The sequence below is a fragment of the Zingiber officinale genome, chromosome 10B (assembly GCF_018446385.1).
Source record: "Zingiber officinale cultivar Zhangliang chromosome 10B, Zo_v1.1, whole genome shotgun sequence".
Lineage (NCBI taxonomy): Eukaryota > Viridiplantae > Streptophyta > Magnoliopsida > Zingiberales > Zingiberaceae > Zingiber > Zingiber officinale.
The window spans coordinates 27,496,547-27,512,574 of record NC_056005.1 but is presented as its reverse complement, the minus strand read 5'-3'; the positions used below and the strand labels follow the sequence as shown (position 1 = coordinate 27,512,574).

The window sequence follows — 16,028 nt, the reverse complement described above, 5'->3', positions numbered from 1 at the left end:
CAAGCACCCGGACAAGGGAAATTTTATCTTCACGCTACGTTGGAGCTCAATGACTGGCCGGCTCACATCGGCAGTCCAGGCACTCGGAGGGGGTCCAGGTGGATAAACTTCGAGGATGAAGTTTCGACAAGAGCTCTCCATGTCAACACAGTCTAAGTGCCTGGGAGGGGATCAAGGCACCTGGACGGGGCTATAAAAGGAGGTTTCAACCAACTGCTTAAACACAACATTCTCTACGACTTTCATACTCGCACGCTGTTCCGAAAAGACCTTTGGGGTACTGACAAACTGCTCCAATAAACTACGCTTTCTCTTTCTATTTTGTATTGTTAGTATATTTTTATTTCTTACAATTTGTATTTAATCTTTGTATTTATCATTCGTGATTATAGTGATTGCCCAACGAAAGTACTCAATGAGTACGGACCTTAAAATACGAGTCATCGAAGGCTCCGAACTAAGTAAAAATTACTGTGTTAATATTTTGAGTCTGTTTGTTTTCTACTGCGTAGTCTCGTGATTTTTGAAAAAATGACGGCCGCTATGCACACCCCCCCCCCCCCTCTAGCATCTTTATGATCTGGCACATTGATTGAAATAGCCATGTTAATGACATGGCACTTCCGGGTGCATGGACCCAATCCAGGTGCCCTAGCGGTGCAAGTTTATGAACATCGCAATGGCTTGGAGATAAAACTTTATGCTTGCCTAGGCACCTAGATTGGTCTAGATGCCTGAAGTGTTGATGATGTGGACCCAAGACCTATCCATGGTGCAATGGCTCGAAAAGGCGCCATATGCTGACCTAGGGCAGTCCGGACGCTCGGACGAGTCCAGGCACCTGGACTTGGTCCAAGCGCCTGGACAAGTCAATTTCTCGTTAACTTGTCTGGCTTCTGCTTCGGTCTCTTTAGTGATTCTCCGGTCATATAGAGTCGAACTCACCCGAACCCAACTCAGGCCTTCTCTCCTTGAGCAGTCTTCTGCTCTAGCTTCTCATCCCTCAGATGCACTGTGCTCGTCAATTCGCTTCTCATGTCATCCTTCTTGTCTGCTGCATTTTTCGCTCAACTTCCTGTGTTCTTAAGTCTTTGCACACTTATACACAAGGCATCAAATACAATAAGACCTAACTTAACTTGGTTTACCACATTAAAATCAACTCGGGGTACTTATAATAAGCAGGTGCAATATGAGGACTTCCCAGGGGGTCACCCATCCTAGTACTGTTCTCGCCCAAGCATGTTGAACTTCGGAGTACAGATGGGATCCGATGCATTAGTGCTAGTATGATTACATCCCAGGTTAGTTTTTATTGTTGGCCGCACTGACCCAAGATGGTCTAGGCGCCTGGACTTGGTCCAAGCGCTTGGATAAGGTAACTTCACATTAATTTGTCTGGCTTCTGCTCCGGTGGCTTGGGTGATTTTTCGGTCATTCAAAGTTGAGCTCACCCAAACCCAACTCCGACCATCTCTCCTTAAGCAGTCTTCCTCTCTAGCTTCTTATCCCTCAGAAGCACTGTACGCGTCCTTCTCATCCGTTAGTGTACTCTTCTACAGTTTCTCGTCTCTTGGATGTACCGATACCATCGACTCGTTTTCTATATCATCCGCTGCATCTTTCGCTCGACTTCTTATATTCCCAAGTCCCTGTACACTTAGACATAAGGCATCAACCACAACAAAACATAACTTGACTTGATTGGCCACATCAAAAACTAACCCAGGGTACTTACACGGGCGCCCCCAATGGTGCCCCTTATTTGTTTCGCAATGGCTTAATGATAACTTTTTATCCTCGCACACACACTTAGACCAGTCCGGGTGCCCGGAGTGTTGCTGATATGGACTTCCAGAGTTATCCTCGTCACAACTGGCAAAGGGGATGCCTATTCAGTTCCAGGGTGGTCCGGGCGCCCATACTAGTTCGGGCACCTATACATGGTCCATACGCTTGGATAAGTCAACAAAGAGTTGACTTGTTCGGCTGCTTCTTCGATCGCTTAGATGATTCTCTAGACATTCAGAGTTGAGCTCATCCTAACCCAACTTCAGCCTTCTCCTCGAGTAGTCTTGCTCCGGCTTCTTGTTTCTAGGAAACGTCACCATATTCTTCTCGTCCACCGGAGTATTCTTCTGCAGTACTTCATCCCTCAAATGCACTGAGTCCGTCGACTCACTTCCCATGTCATTCTTCTCACTAGCTACATCTTTTGTCCAACTTCTTATATTTCTATGTTCCTGTACACTTAGATATAAGAATTAAACACAACAAAACTTAACTTAACTCAGTTAATCATATCAAAACTATCCCGGGGTACTTACATTTCTTCCTCCCAAAACTTTACCGGAGCTCTCCAAATCCTGTTGGTCACTGGAGGCATTGCTACCAATGGCACTACTTCAAGAAACCTGCTGCCTCCTTAGCAATTAGCACCATAGCACCCCCCCCCCCCCGAACCGCTGCTCATACCCACCCATCTCCATTCACATCACCGGGACATCCAGTGGTCCTGACCAAAAAGATGACATATGTGATCCATGCGCCGGAATCTAGCTGCCACCGATCGTCAACATAGATTTGGAGCTCCCTAGCTTCACGCGTGAGAAAAAACTCCTTATTGTTAACCTTGTTCAAGGGGAGCTATAGCTCCCCGTACACCTCCAACTCCCAGAGTTTAGCCCTCTCCCTCATGATCCTCCCTCAGCCACATCTCATGATTGTTCTCCACAGTGATTCCCTACTTGGGTGGTGGCCTTGCTTGATCAGAGTAGGCTAGCCACCTTTGATGAAGCTTTGAACTCCACCCAAGATTCCTCCATTTGTGACCACCAGAACTGTGCTCCCACAACCCCTTCAGCCCTCCATCATCACCAATGAGGGTGTCCATCCATAACTAGTGAGGGAGGGGAAGCCCCTTCCCCTCCCCAAAGCCTTCACTCCTAAGAGGGAGCTTCTAGCTCTCAGTTTTCAAATCTCCTCCCCTTATTCCTATCACCTGCTCTTTAGAAGGAAGAGAGCTTTTCTCTAAGATTTGTTTGGGAGGAGGTGAGGGAAGGGTAAGTAAAGGGAAGGTACGTTTTAACTTTGTTTGGGAAGAAGGTGAGGAAAGGGGTGAGGAGAGGGAAGAGAAACTTTTACCCTCCCTTAGCCCTCAAATAATCTATTTCCTTATATCTTGATTTGTTAGCATCATAGTGATTGTTACATGCATGCATGCAAGTAAAGAAAATGAAAAAAAGAATATTTTAATCGGAGAAAAAGAGAAGAGAAGAATGTTGCATGCAAAAGCCAAAGGCGTAGAATAAGAAAATCATCCAAATCAATATCTCCTTTAGGGCTGTAAATGAACTAAGTGTTCGTGAGCAATCTTGGTGTTCGGCTTGGTAAGAACTTGTTTATGTTCGTTCAATATACATAAGATTAATTAAATAAACAAGATTGAACAGCTCATTAAGCTAAATAAACAAGCTTGAACATATATGTGTTCAACTCGTTAATATTCGTGAACAACATTCATAAACAACGTTCATGAACAATGTTCAAGAACCATATTAATTAATAAACTCTTTTTAATATGCTAAATAAACAATAAAATAACATAAAATAAAAACTCGACTCGGCTCGACTTGTTTACAGCCCTAATCTCCTTTGGTCATTCTTAGTATTGTGTGTTATTTGAGAATTTCTCAAATCTACAAGTGTTATTTAATAAATTTCCTAAAAAAATGATATTTAAAATATAAAATTTTAATATAAAAATTAAAAATGTTGATATATCTTATTTAGTTCTATAAAATTTTTAAGAATTATATAAATATTTATACATTTAATCTAATAATGTAATTTATTTTGACGTTTAATTTAATTTATATTTAACTAAGGTTATTTTTTTTTAAAAAAATACAAAATAGGACCTTGCAAGTAATAATCAACTTTTGTGTTTTATAATTTACCAAAGATTAAATTTGACACTAAACATTCTAAAAAATATATTCTTATGCTAGTACAAACATTTTCTAAAATTTTAAAACATATTTCAATAATTCATCGTTGGTCAAAATTAAAAGTAAAGATATAAACAAATTTTCAATAACTCTATAAATACATTATTAAGAATATTTCAATAATCTTCTTATATTATTATTTTGACTGTTGCAATATTTTCAATATTTTATATGAAATACCAGTGTAAGCTTGCAAGCTATCACTCAACTTATGACATTAGCAAATGATTTGAACTTAGTAGCAGCGAAGATTAGGATGTTATGATATCAATTCCCGACGATGCATACTTTTGGGGGAAAAAAAAGTCTAAACTAATTTTGTAACTTATCTCCCTTCACATAATCTGGGAAGGAAGTGAAGGATGCGAATGTAATTATTTTTCCTACAATAAAAGCCAGCTGCACAATAAAATGGAAGGCAATATATAGATAGGCGAAACACAAATGCAACGGATAGACTGGTCTGTTCGACATAATAAAGCAAAAAACACTGGAAGATACATAGTACGATACAACCACCACCTAAGAGAAAAGCAAAATAAATCCATCCATACTTGGCTTGACAAAACTATTGAGACGACTAGCAGCTAAGGAATTCGAGATCATATAAAAGCTCATCCTCACTTGGCCATCATGACTTTGACAAATTCCTCGTAGTTGATCTGACCATCACCATCAACATCAGCCTCACGAATCATCTCATCAACTTCCTCATCCGTCAGTTTCTCTCCGAGGTTGGTCATGACATGGCGAAGTTCAGCTGCAGAGATGAAGCCATTCTGGTCCTTGTCAAAAACTCTGAAGGCCTCCTTTAGCTCCTCTTCTGAATCTGTATCCTTCATCTTCCTAGCCATCAAGTTGAGAAACTCAGGGAAGTCAATTGTACCATTTCCATCAGCATCAACTTCATTGATCATATCTTGCAGCTCAGCTTCTGTAGGATTCTGACCTAAAGAACGCATCACAGTTCCAAGCTCCTTGGTTGTGATGCAACCTGCACAAATTAAATGAAGGCATGAGGCCACATTTGTTGAACTGTTGGTCATTGATAAGTCATTCTAGTATCAAAATGTCATAGCATATGCAAAGAGCAAAGCATTACTAAGAGCCAAACAACTTTATCTCCTGTACAGTGTATAATATTTTGTATCATGTGCGTAATTATATTAAGAAATTAAGCTTCATCTTTAATGATATATGCCGACAATATTTGGATGACACTTGAAACACAGCATCTCTTATCCGCCTGGTAGTGTCACTTTGCCACAATCGCTGATTCACTGAATTGAGTATCATCAATCTAAATAAGGAGAAATTATGAGAAGAGAATTACTTCTTAACACCATAGAAATTCCATCACTATGTATTGGAAGTTAGCCGGCAATGATGTTATATCTATATAAAGAAGTAACATGAACAAGCATCAAGAATTTATTTTTTTTCCTTTTTGCAGTTGGTACATAACTAATTATAGGTGCTCTCTTCTCACATCTTCGTTAGCTCCTAGCTACCCTTGTCCTTCCTGTTGTAGTTATATAGTAACTCTATAAATCGTTTTCTCAGATTACATAGGTCTTTTCAATCAACTAATCAGGTATACTTGTAACAGGTTATCTATTTTTAAAATGATCTCCAGGTAATAAATGCTGTTTTGATTTTTTTTAAAAGTATTCTTTAGAAAAAAATAAGAACAGTATGTGCCAAAGCCATATGTATATATGAGTAATACCCTCAGACACATTTTACAAAATGATAAATACCTTCAAGATATGTTTCTTTATAACTTCTTAAGGTTCTATTAATAAATAAAAGCAAATATTTACAGACTTCTTATGTAACCAATAACTTCTTTCAAACTGATAATCACGCAAAAGAAATTTGCAGATGACATGCGCAAACCTTTCACAACTAGAAGGTTATCCTAGCAGTGTTTCACTATAGTGGGTTAAGAATTAAATATCATAAGCTGTCGATGTCTTATATTAGGAAAGATCTGGAGAAACAGGTTGAGTAAGCAAACGATTTTGGGTTCCCACTAGTGAACCTACCAATAACATATTTGGGCTTTCAGCTCCAATGGAATATTTTGGGATTCACTGGTAGCTGAAGTACATAGAAGATTATCACCGAGGCAAAGGACTTTACTCTCTTTAGGTGGCCGCATCTACCCTTATTTGTATTGCTATTTAACCAGCTAGTATACAAACTCATGGCCTATGTAATCAATGAGGTAGAAACTGTTAGGACCTTTGACACCGGCTAGAGGGAGATGAATAGTCGATCATCTACTTCGATCGCTTCCTGCAATTGTTAGTACGCTGTAGAATACAAAACAAACTAACAAATAAAAAGACAAACTCAATGACACGTTTGTTTACATGGTTCGGAGATAAAGCTCTTACTCCATGACTGTCCGTAAGATGGACGATCCCGATCCGCCGGTGGATGACTCCCTGGAAAACTCTAGCTAGCTCAAACCTCCTTCTCAGTGGAGAAATCTCACCACAACCTTGATCCAAACATCCTTAGATCACAAGAGAAGCTTGGAGCGGTTAGGAGACTTCTAATAGGCTTTAACCAAATCTATTTCGTCAACCATGGCCAAGCAACCGGAGTTCTCTTTAATAGAGCTTGGGAGAAAACACAAGTTGTGTTTCCCGCCACCAGTTGACTGGTAAAGAGTCCGAAATGGAATTTGACCGTTACAGGCCAACGGCTCGATACTAGTTGACTGCTACAGTGTACCAGTCATCTGCTACAGTAACAATCGACTGCTATCATACCCGTTGACTGCTACAGTGTCGTTTGACTGTTGCAGTGTCGCTTGACTATTTTCGCAACCATCAGACACAAAAACATTCTATGCCCTGCCCTATAGGATTTGACCCCCGAGTACATTCACTCAGCACTCGTCCTCGCCCGACCAGCCTAGACCTAGCCTTCTAGCCTCATCCATCAGCATCACATCCCTCAAATGTCTCCGCATCCTTCACGTCTTGTCTTCTAGAACTTCCATCGGCCTTGTCATTGTTGTCGCGTCTTCTTTTGCCAAGACTACATGCTTGGACTTATATATATATATATATATATATATATATATATATATATATATATATATATTAGTATTTTGATAGGTAAAATAGACACAAATGGATACAAATGCTTCCATAAATATATTACCATAAGCATACATTATATTGGAAGAATTTCATTGACCCAATAATTGTTAATGTGGCACTGCCACTAGGTAGAAAAGATAAGAGCAGCCCCTTTTGGCAGAACAGTGTTGAAGCACTTCAATGATCCAGCATCTGACTGCATGGGAAGCAGTCTACAGGCCAAGAAGGCAAGGGGAGGGCGGGTGAGTAGACCAATATTAAATTCTTCAACATAGATCTACTCTGCAGATGGTGCTGTTGGATCAAAAAAACAAGCCATTTGGGCAACAATTCTGCAGAGTACCTACCTTAAATCGGGGAACTGGATTCAAGGGGAACAGTTTGAGGACTTCAATGATCCCAGCATCTGACTGCATGGGAAGCAGACTATAGGACATGGAGGCAATGGGAGGAGTAGATCAATATTAAAATCTTCAACATAGATCTACACTGCAAATGGTGGTGTGGAATCAATAAAACAACTCATTTGGGCAACAATTCTGCAGAGTACCAACCTTGAATCGGGGAACTGGATTCAAGGCAATGCAGATGGAAGCTGGTCCTTCATTTGGAGAGAATTTTTACACAGGTGAGGGACTTCTGTTTTAATAGTATAATAACAAAATTATGATTGAACAGTGGAGCTTTTCGGTATTCAAGATGCCGGATGGCACGGAGTTGGGTTTATTCATTTTATTGGGTTTATGGAAGGACTTGTTTCATGCATGCCTTGAAAACAGGTGGCTAACTGGCTATGCAGAGCATCCAGCCATCACAACAACTCCTTGAGTTAACTTTTATCAGACCCATTCCACAAGCAGGTATCCTATCCCTCCATGAGTAAGTGCAATCATGAGAGCAGGATTCCTTTGAACGAGATGGAGTGGCACCAAAGCATTCTCAACTTCAACTGCATATAGCATGCTCATTCCAGTATCTCCTATGAAATGGAGGGCTCTGTTTGGAATTCGTTTGCTCCAAATAAAATCGAATTACTAGCTTGGCTAATGGTGTAGAAGGTAAACACCAAGGAAAGATTGATAAGGATGATGATGCATAGTGCTACTTTGTGCAGGAGTGATAGTAGAGGAATAAATATTGCAGCATTTGTTCTATGATTTCATGGTGGACTTGTCAGGCTAGAAATTGATAAAGCAGAAGTTGCGGTTCAAAGTAGCTGAGGCTTTTTACGATCAATAGTGTAGGAATGGAATGCTACAATGATCAAAAAAAATTGACGAGACTGGAAGATGCTGGATTCAAAATGGGTTTCAGCCATTTGGTCTGACAGATGTGGTAGAATCTCCATAGACGAAGAAGTAAACAATGATAAGATGGCGAGAGATTGGTACAACAATATTGACTAAGGTGTTCAACACGCTCAGCACTGAATATAAGATTACTACTTACTTTGTTCATGGACTAACTGAAGGGCACATTTCTAGACTACCTCAGCTCAGTATTGACAGGTTTGTAAGTTGCAATATATTTCATACTCATGTTTTGAAGAATATTGTGGAGTCCTGACTTGAAACCCTACTTCTGTGTGTTGAAGTGTGTTGGCTCCGGAGGTAGTAGACTCTGGATCAAAACTGTGTGTCGGTGTTAGCGCACTCCTATCTTTTTTTCAAAATCTCAATGAATGAGAATACGTCTACAGATTCAATTTTAGTGTACAATATTCTCTGTAGAGAATTTGAATAAATTGATTGCAACAGCAACAAATTTAAAGATACAGGAATCCGGTCACGAAAACCTATCACAAATTACTGGTAGGAGAATCATGCCCAATCTGTAACAAATTAAAATAAAAAGGTTTGGTGAGATCATAGATCTCGCTATCACTGTAATGGTCGCGAAATTATTATACAGTCTCACAAGCGTATACAAAGTAATTAAAGAAAAAGAAAACGCCCATTTATCGTTATCGATGTGAACGCAAGTCGTGATGACGGGATCAAATACAGATCCGGGAAAACAAACCCCAAAAGCATAAAACAAAGGCCACCAACGCGCGATGTGGCCGGGATCCAAAAAAAAGGCAGGAGAAAAAAATGGGATCGAAGGAGATATACCATCGCCGTCCTTGTCGAACAAGCTGAAGGCCTCCTTGAACTCCGCGATCTGGTCGTCGGTGAGCTGCTCCGCCATACCTGCTTCGCGATCGGTCAAAAAAGGAGACACGAAGAGAGGAGAGGACGCGAGGGCGATTTCTCCGGCGAGGTTGCCACCGCTTCTTCCACGGTTCACAATCTTATAAGCAGCCGCTATCTTTCTGATTTCCCCAGAACGCCCTTCCTTATTGCGAAATCAGGGACTTCCCGTGGTCATTTCGTTCCAGGCTGTCCCTTCCATTAGCGATCCAGGCCTCGTAACCCAGCCGTCACGGCAAACCTTGCTATTTGCTGTAACGTCTCCACCTGAATGCGTCAACCGTCAGATCTTAATCGAACGGTTGTTATGCGATCCGGGAAGACGATGAAGGCGACCGGAAACTGTTATCGAATGCCGGCTCATGTCCGATTTGTGTGGGACCCAGAGGAAAGCAGAGGCTCAAATGAGGGGCGAGATGGTCATTGTAACCGAGATCGCGGCCGGGGTTGTTTCGTCATTTGATGCTAGGTACTGGGTTTTCTTTCCGCTGCGCTTCTTTATTTGGTCGGTCCTGGAAGGATTTGAAGTTCCTTTTTTACCCTCTACGCGGATTGAACGCGGAGTGGGATGTTGCACGACTGTCACCACGACACGAACGCGTAATCTGTCCGCCCATGTGATTTGTTATTTTTGGATTGTCATGCCACGCAAAGAAAGAATCTGGTGTATTGATTTGAATAAAAATAAAATATGGATTGTGAGATATATATACATATAAGACTTATACGCTGTCCATTTGATATTGTACACCTAATATATATATTTTTAAAAAACATGAAGTTTAAAATTTAGGCAAGGGATTTTTTTTTTTTAAACTTCCGATTGTGTCAATAAAATTTTTCCATTAAGATTTAAGAGTTAAATTATAGCATTACAAACAAATTAAATCAAATGTTATTTTAATGTGCAAAAATATACAGGATAAGATGGGTAGGATATATATAATTTTTCAGGTAAAAATATTAAATATTCATTTTAAATATTTTTTTAAAAAAATTCATCACAATCCAAAAAATGATACGAGATTTAAAAACAAATTGTTTTTAAATTTTATCCACACAAATTATATTCTTTTACCGACAGACCAATAAGTTTTTAAATTTTAAAAATATTTTAAACTTATTATATGAATTATTTATCATTAAGAGAATAGAACTTCGATTAATCTTAAAGATGGGCGACTTTTCTCATATTCGTTCATCACATAAATCTAAAACCATGAGCAATTGAAGTTGTTCCAGTAATTCAAACTCAGTGGTAAATTTCTTGATGGTCCTGAGATTTGAACTCGTGATGCATGAGAAAATCTACTAGGGCCTTTTCGTTACATTGCCCAGGAGCCCTAGAGGCAAATACTTGGATTCATATCACCTAGTTGCATTATGACAATAAGGTCTATTTTTTTTTTAATCCGGATATCTAATTTTTACGATGTAACTAATTTTAAATGTGGACAGTTTGGTCCCACCGTACCAGTCATCAAGTAAATCTAAAAAGTACAAGTGGATCTTAGCGTGATGACATAACCTCACGAATAATTCAAATATCATGAAAATCGAACCATCGTTACGTCGACCGGTGTGATTATAAGTTTTAGTGAACCTCGAGGGCTCTATAATCGACACGATGCAACGATGTTTTATTAAATAGGTAAATATCGTAACAGAAAATTAAGAATTTAACAGATGAGATAAGAGTCAGAACCTTGGAGATTAAATATGCCATGAGAAAATGAAAAGGAGATAGGAACCAAAAAAAAAAGGAAGAAGAGAAAGTTTTGGTAGTAAAGTGGTAAGACAAAGAACTTTTGTATTTTTTTAAAGAAATTTCTATTTTTCTTTAAATTATTTTAATAATTTTAATAATTTTAATAGCAAAACTATCAAGTCGGCCTAATTATTGCTATTTAAGTGGAAAAAAGTGATTTGAATCAAATTTAAACCGTGCCTGGGTCTTGACTAAACTCGGCATGTGGATGTGCCGAGCTCACCACAAATTGGTTTTGTGGCACCAATAAGATCCCAAATATGCTCCATGCAGGGACAACCCATTTGACATACACATTTATATTTGATAGCTAATTCAATTCACCAAAACAAATGGAAATTTTTTATTCTTTTAACTGGATTTTGACTTTTGTTTTAAAAAAAAACGATGAATTTACTTGTCAACGAAACTTGATTCAATTTGTAAACTAATAAATTACTTATATCTGATACGGTTCCAACCAAATCCAATTAACAGCCTTTAGATAATTACAACAACATCACACCATCCTAAACATAATTTGTTGCTGATATGAGTGTCAGTGAAAGAGGTTGCTAAAAAGGACAAATAAAGATTATTGCAATTCAAGTGTAATTTCAAGAGATGATTGAAGAAAATAAGTTAAACTTCTATGAAAAATGCTAATGATAAACCTAGCAGAACAGGGAACTTAACTACAGTAAACAGTGAGAAAGGCAAGAAGGGGCCCAGAAAACAAAACGTAGCGTAGTCCATCCCAGAAATCACTAAAATGCATAAAAAGGTCCTCAAAGACATAGAGCATGTCCAACATGGAGCAGATCCTCAAAGACATGGAATCTAACTCATACAGCTAGAAATGAGGTCAAAAAATTTGACTTTCACATATAATCATTTTTTAGATTTATCTGAAATCCAACATCCATGAAACAGTGAGTCAATTGCTATGATCTTACACAGACAAAGAACAATAGACTCGTACAATCAACCCTTGGCTTCATTAGGATCTTTGGAAGAGTACTCTGGGAACATTAAGGGGTTTTCTAATGACTGAATTGTGGTGCAGGAAATTTGAGCAGTATGCACATGCAATGGGATCGACCAGTGATATTTCAGCAAGGAAACAAGACCTCAACCACCACTCTGAGAATGGAGCATCAGCCAATGCAAAGGAGTTACAGCATCTATTTGAAAAGATGCTGATGTTCAAACTTTCAAGAAACAGGAGGATCTACTGAACTTAAGGAATGGGAATTGCCATCAAACAAGCACATATTCATCAAAAAAATGGAAGAAGATTGTTGAACATGGCCAATAAATATGTTGAGGCAATCACTATCCAAAACCTCAATATTTAAATCTAAGAGCCTCTCTCAATCGACACGCATCCATATTAACTGCAGTAAACGTCCAATCAAAAAGCTAATTGCTTTATGTTAATCTTTTTTTCCTTTGTTTTAGGGTAAAAGGAAGCAACAACAGGGATAAAAGAGAGAGGCTACTTAGCTCAGGCCTGCGTCGAGCTCTTGGAGAGAACCTTCATCTGCATGTGATCCATATCCGAGAGAGCACCGGTGGATGACAATGTTGTCGGAGCCTCGTAGGAGACTATGATGACAATCGAGATCACCAGCAGAGTCGTTGCGGTGGCTGGTAGTACTAAGACGATGACCAAACGGGTGGGAGAGGATTCAGAGGAAGGCGGTGATGTCCGGCCAAATATCTTGGCATAGACGACGAGTGTGTTGAGCGTCTCATCGGTAAATAGGGAGCCGATTCGGTGCTGAAGTAAATAACACGAAGACGCATAGTAGAGGTAGCCAAGACAAGAGCAATTGGCGGAACAGAGATCTTTGCAAGTCGAGATGTTCGTTCCGAAAATGTTTGGTGCGGAGAATTTAATCCCGAAGTAGCCAATTCGGCTTCCCAAGCTCATAAATGACGGCGGTGATCCAGCGTCGCCATCGTCAGTGCATGCGGAAGTTGGAGACGGAGCGTGCGTCGGAGGAGATCGACCTTGCGAGGTCGGGGCCCACTACAGCACGGCGTGTGATGAGGAGGCGGTAGTCACCGGGGCCGGGTCGTTTTCATCGACGGCGGAAGTGAGCAGCTGGGAAGAGACGGGGAGTAGCTGGTTAGGAAGGAGCGTATCTGTCGGGTAATCGAAGGATGACCAAAGAGAAGCGTTGGCGGCATCGAGGAGACGGAGCTCGCCAGAGGGGAGCAGCTGGAGGGCGGCGGCGGCGGCTGAAAGGCGTGTTGTCGACCAGGCGGGCGAGCGATTGACAAAGGAGAGGGCGAGCCCGGACGCCGTGAGGGAGAGAGTGGAGGATGAGGACACAGGGCGGCAGGGTTGGCGGTCCAAACGAGAGGGTGGGGAGGACGACGACATAGTATCGAGAGTCCTGGCTGCCAGCGTTCTTGAAGGCCACTGAGAAGGCGGAGGTCGAGAGGAAGACACCAGAACTGACGGTGAAGTTAAAATATGCAGCGTAAAAGTTTGGGTAGAGGAATTCGGTGGCGACGTCTCCTGCAAGGGAGTGGAAGAGAAGGAAGAAGAGGAAGGAGAGGAGCCAGAGAGTGGAAGGGGAGATAGACGCCATGAAAAAAAAACTGATGGCTACACGTGGAGAAGAAGATAGATGGATAGAGGTGAAAGATGATGGCTACAGTCGAAGAAGAATGGAAAGCCAGTCCAAGGTTTGAATCCTTGAAATCAAAGGAATGCCAATTGCATGCATCAATAAAACAGAGGACCGTACTTGTTTGTTGTTAGAAAAAAAATGATTAATTACATACACAATATTATTCATTTTAAATAATAATAATTTAATTTATGTAAATACAATTGAAATTGTATTTATTTAATAAAATTAAAAAACATTTATTTAAAATTAAAATAAATAATAATATTAATATATTTATTTAAAATTAAAATATTATTATAAATTTAAAAGGAAGGAGTACAACATATAAAAAAAATTATACTTAAAATAACTATTAACTAGTTGTTGTATGAATTTACTAGCCGTTGTAGATCTACTAGTCGTTTTTATTTCACGGGAAGAAAAAACAGAGGCGACGAAAGATCTGATATTTCAGGCCCTACGTGCGCAGGGCCCGAGGAGTTGTCGGTGACAACTTTTTTTATATAAACAAATGCTTTGAACGCGTTTAATTGCTTGAACGCCTTCAAAGTCACATTGGCATTAATACCAGGTCACATTGGTTTTAACATTAATATTAGAGCTGTCAAACGAGCCAACATATAGCGGGGTGAGTCGACCCGTGGCGGGCCGATCATTTAGCAGGGCGGGGCGCGTCGACCCGTCAACTTGGCGAATTGGGACATCTCCAACCCAACCCAATCGAAGGCAAGTTGCGAGTTAGGTGAGCCAACTTGCGGGCCCATAATTTTTTAAAAAAAAATTAAAAAGACTTTCATATCTTCAACATTTTAAATAAAACAGATTTTATCAATCAAATATATTCAGAAATAGATATTTTAAATATAAATAGACACATATTTGATGAAAAGTATTATGTTTATAGATCATTTTTCTTATTATATTTTATTACATTTTGTTGCTTTATCATGGAAAAAAAATCGAGATTCGAGACTCTCAACCTTGTGATCAGAGCTACCGTTTTCAAAGATATGGATGTTTTTATTTTTATGAGTTGAAGGGGATATGACATGAGATTTTTCCCAAGATGAAATCTAAGTTTTTTTTTTTATAATTTATACATAAAACACATTTAACTGTTTCATTCATATCCTTCTAACACTGAATGAGACATTAAAGCAAGACATTCAAAGATTGATGGTTACAACAGGTGAAATTTTAAAACCCGACAAAGCATACAACATTGGACTACATAATGTACCTTTCAACCCATCATTCTTCATGATTTCCCAACAATAGTCGGACCATCTTCAAGCTATCCAGTTAAGACTACCTTTATTCAACCAACCACAACACGGTGTTGCAAACCAACAATTGCTTCAACAACTCAAAGATCATCCCGACGAACTACAGCAAGATCCCCTTGGAAGGCTTCGGGGATTAGATATCAACAAAGGTTCCCAACACATAAAATTTCATAGTTCCATAATTTCTAAACCCACAAGCCAACCCAAGTCTATCGCAAGCTGATCTGCGCGGGTTACGGGCCTAGGCAGGTCGACCCGTAGCGGACTTGGGTTGATAAAATTTTAACCCAATCCATTTAAATTATTTGACAGAGTGGACTAATCCGATGGGTCCAATCCAAATTAGCAGCTCTTACCAATATATGAGTTAAAACATTCAAATAACAGACCAATGTGAATACTCTTAGATAATAGAAACTAAGAATCACCAGAAGATATCTATTAAGCAAGGGGGAAGTCCCAAACTCTTTAGAGGAGTTTGATGATCCCAAGTCATGTCCTTCTATGACTCCGATGGTGCTTTGTTACAAGTAACAATCTCATGTTTGTCCCATCATGTGCAAACCCATCCTCAATTTAACTCCCCCCCCCAAAAAAAAAACTCTGCAATATGTGCATAGATATAGCATTTCTTCAAACACATGGTAGGCTTCCTATGGCTTACTTGTTCTTCTTCACCAAATGAACAAATTAATTAAAGGAAGGGCAATCCAGGCAATCCGTTTAAATTATTTGACAGAGTAGACTAATCCGATGGGTCTAATCCAAATTAGCAGCTCTTACCAATATATGAGTTAAAATATTCAAATAACAGACCAATGTAAATGTTCTTAGATAATAGAAACTAAGAATCACCAGAAGATATCTATTAAGCAAGGGGGAAGTCCCAAACTCCTTAGAGGAGTTTGATGATCCCAAGTCATGTCCTTCTATGACTCAGATGGTGCTTTGTTACAAGTAACAACCTCATGTTTGTCCCACCATGTACAAACTCATCATCAATTTAACCCTCCCCCCCCCCCCCCC

General features: G+C 39.6%; 1 protein-coding gene and 1 pseudogene across 1 annotated transcript; both read right to left on the bottom strand.

Moving 5' to 3' along the window:
- Positions 1-1,182: 1,182 nt before the first annotated feature.
- LOC122030736 lies at positions 1,183-1,301 on the bottom strand (annotated as a pseudogene).
- A 3,109-nt stretch (positions 1,302-4,410) lies between these two features.
- Positions 4,411-9,421, bottom strand: LOC122030581 (calmodulin-1). Its single transcript, XM_042589789.1, has 2 exons — positions 9,244-9,421; positions 4,411-5,004 (listed from the first exon to the last, which is right to left on the bottom strand). The coding sequence occupies exons 1-2, from the start codon at positions 9,317-9,319 to the stop codon at positions 4,631-4,633; spliced, it is 450 nt and encodes a 149-aa protein (XP_042445723.1). The 5' UTR covers positions 9,320-9,421; the 3' UTR covers positions 4,411-4,630.
- Positions 9,422-16,028: the final 6,607 nt, after the last annotated feature.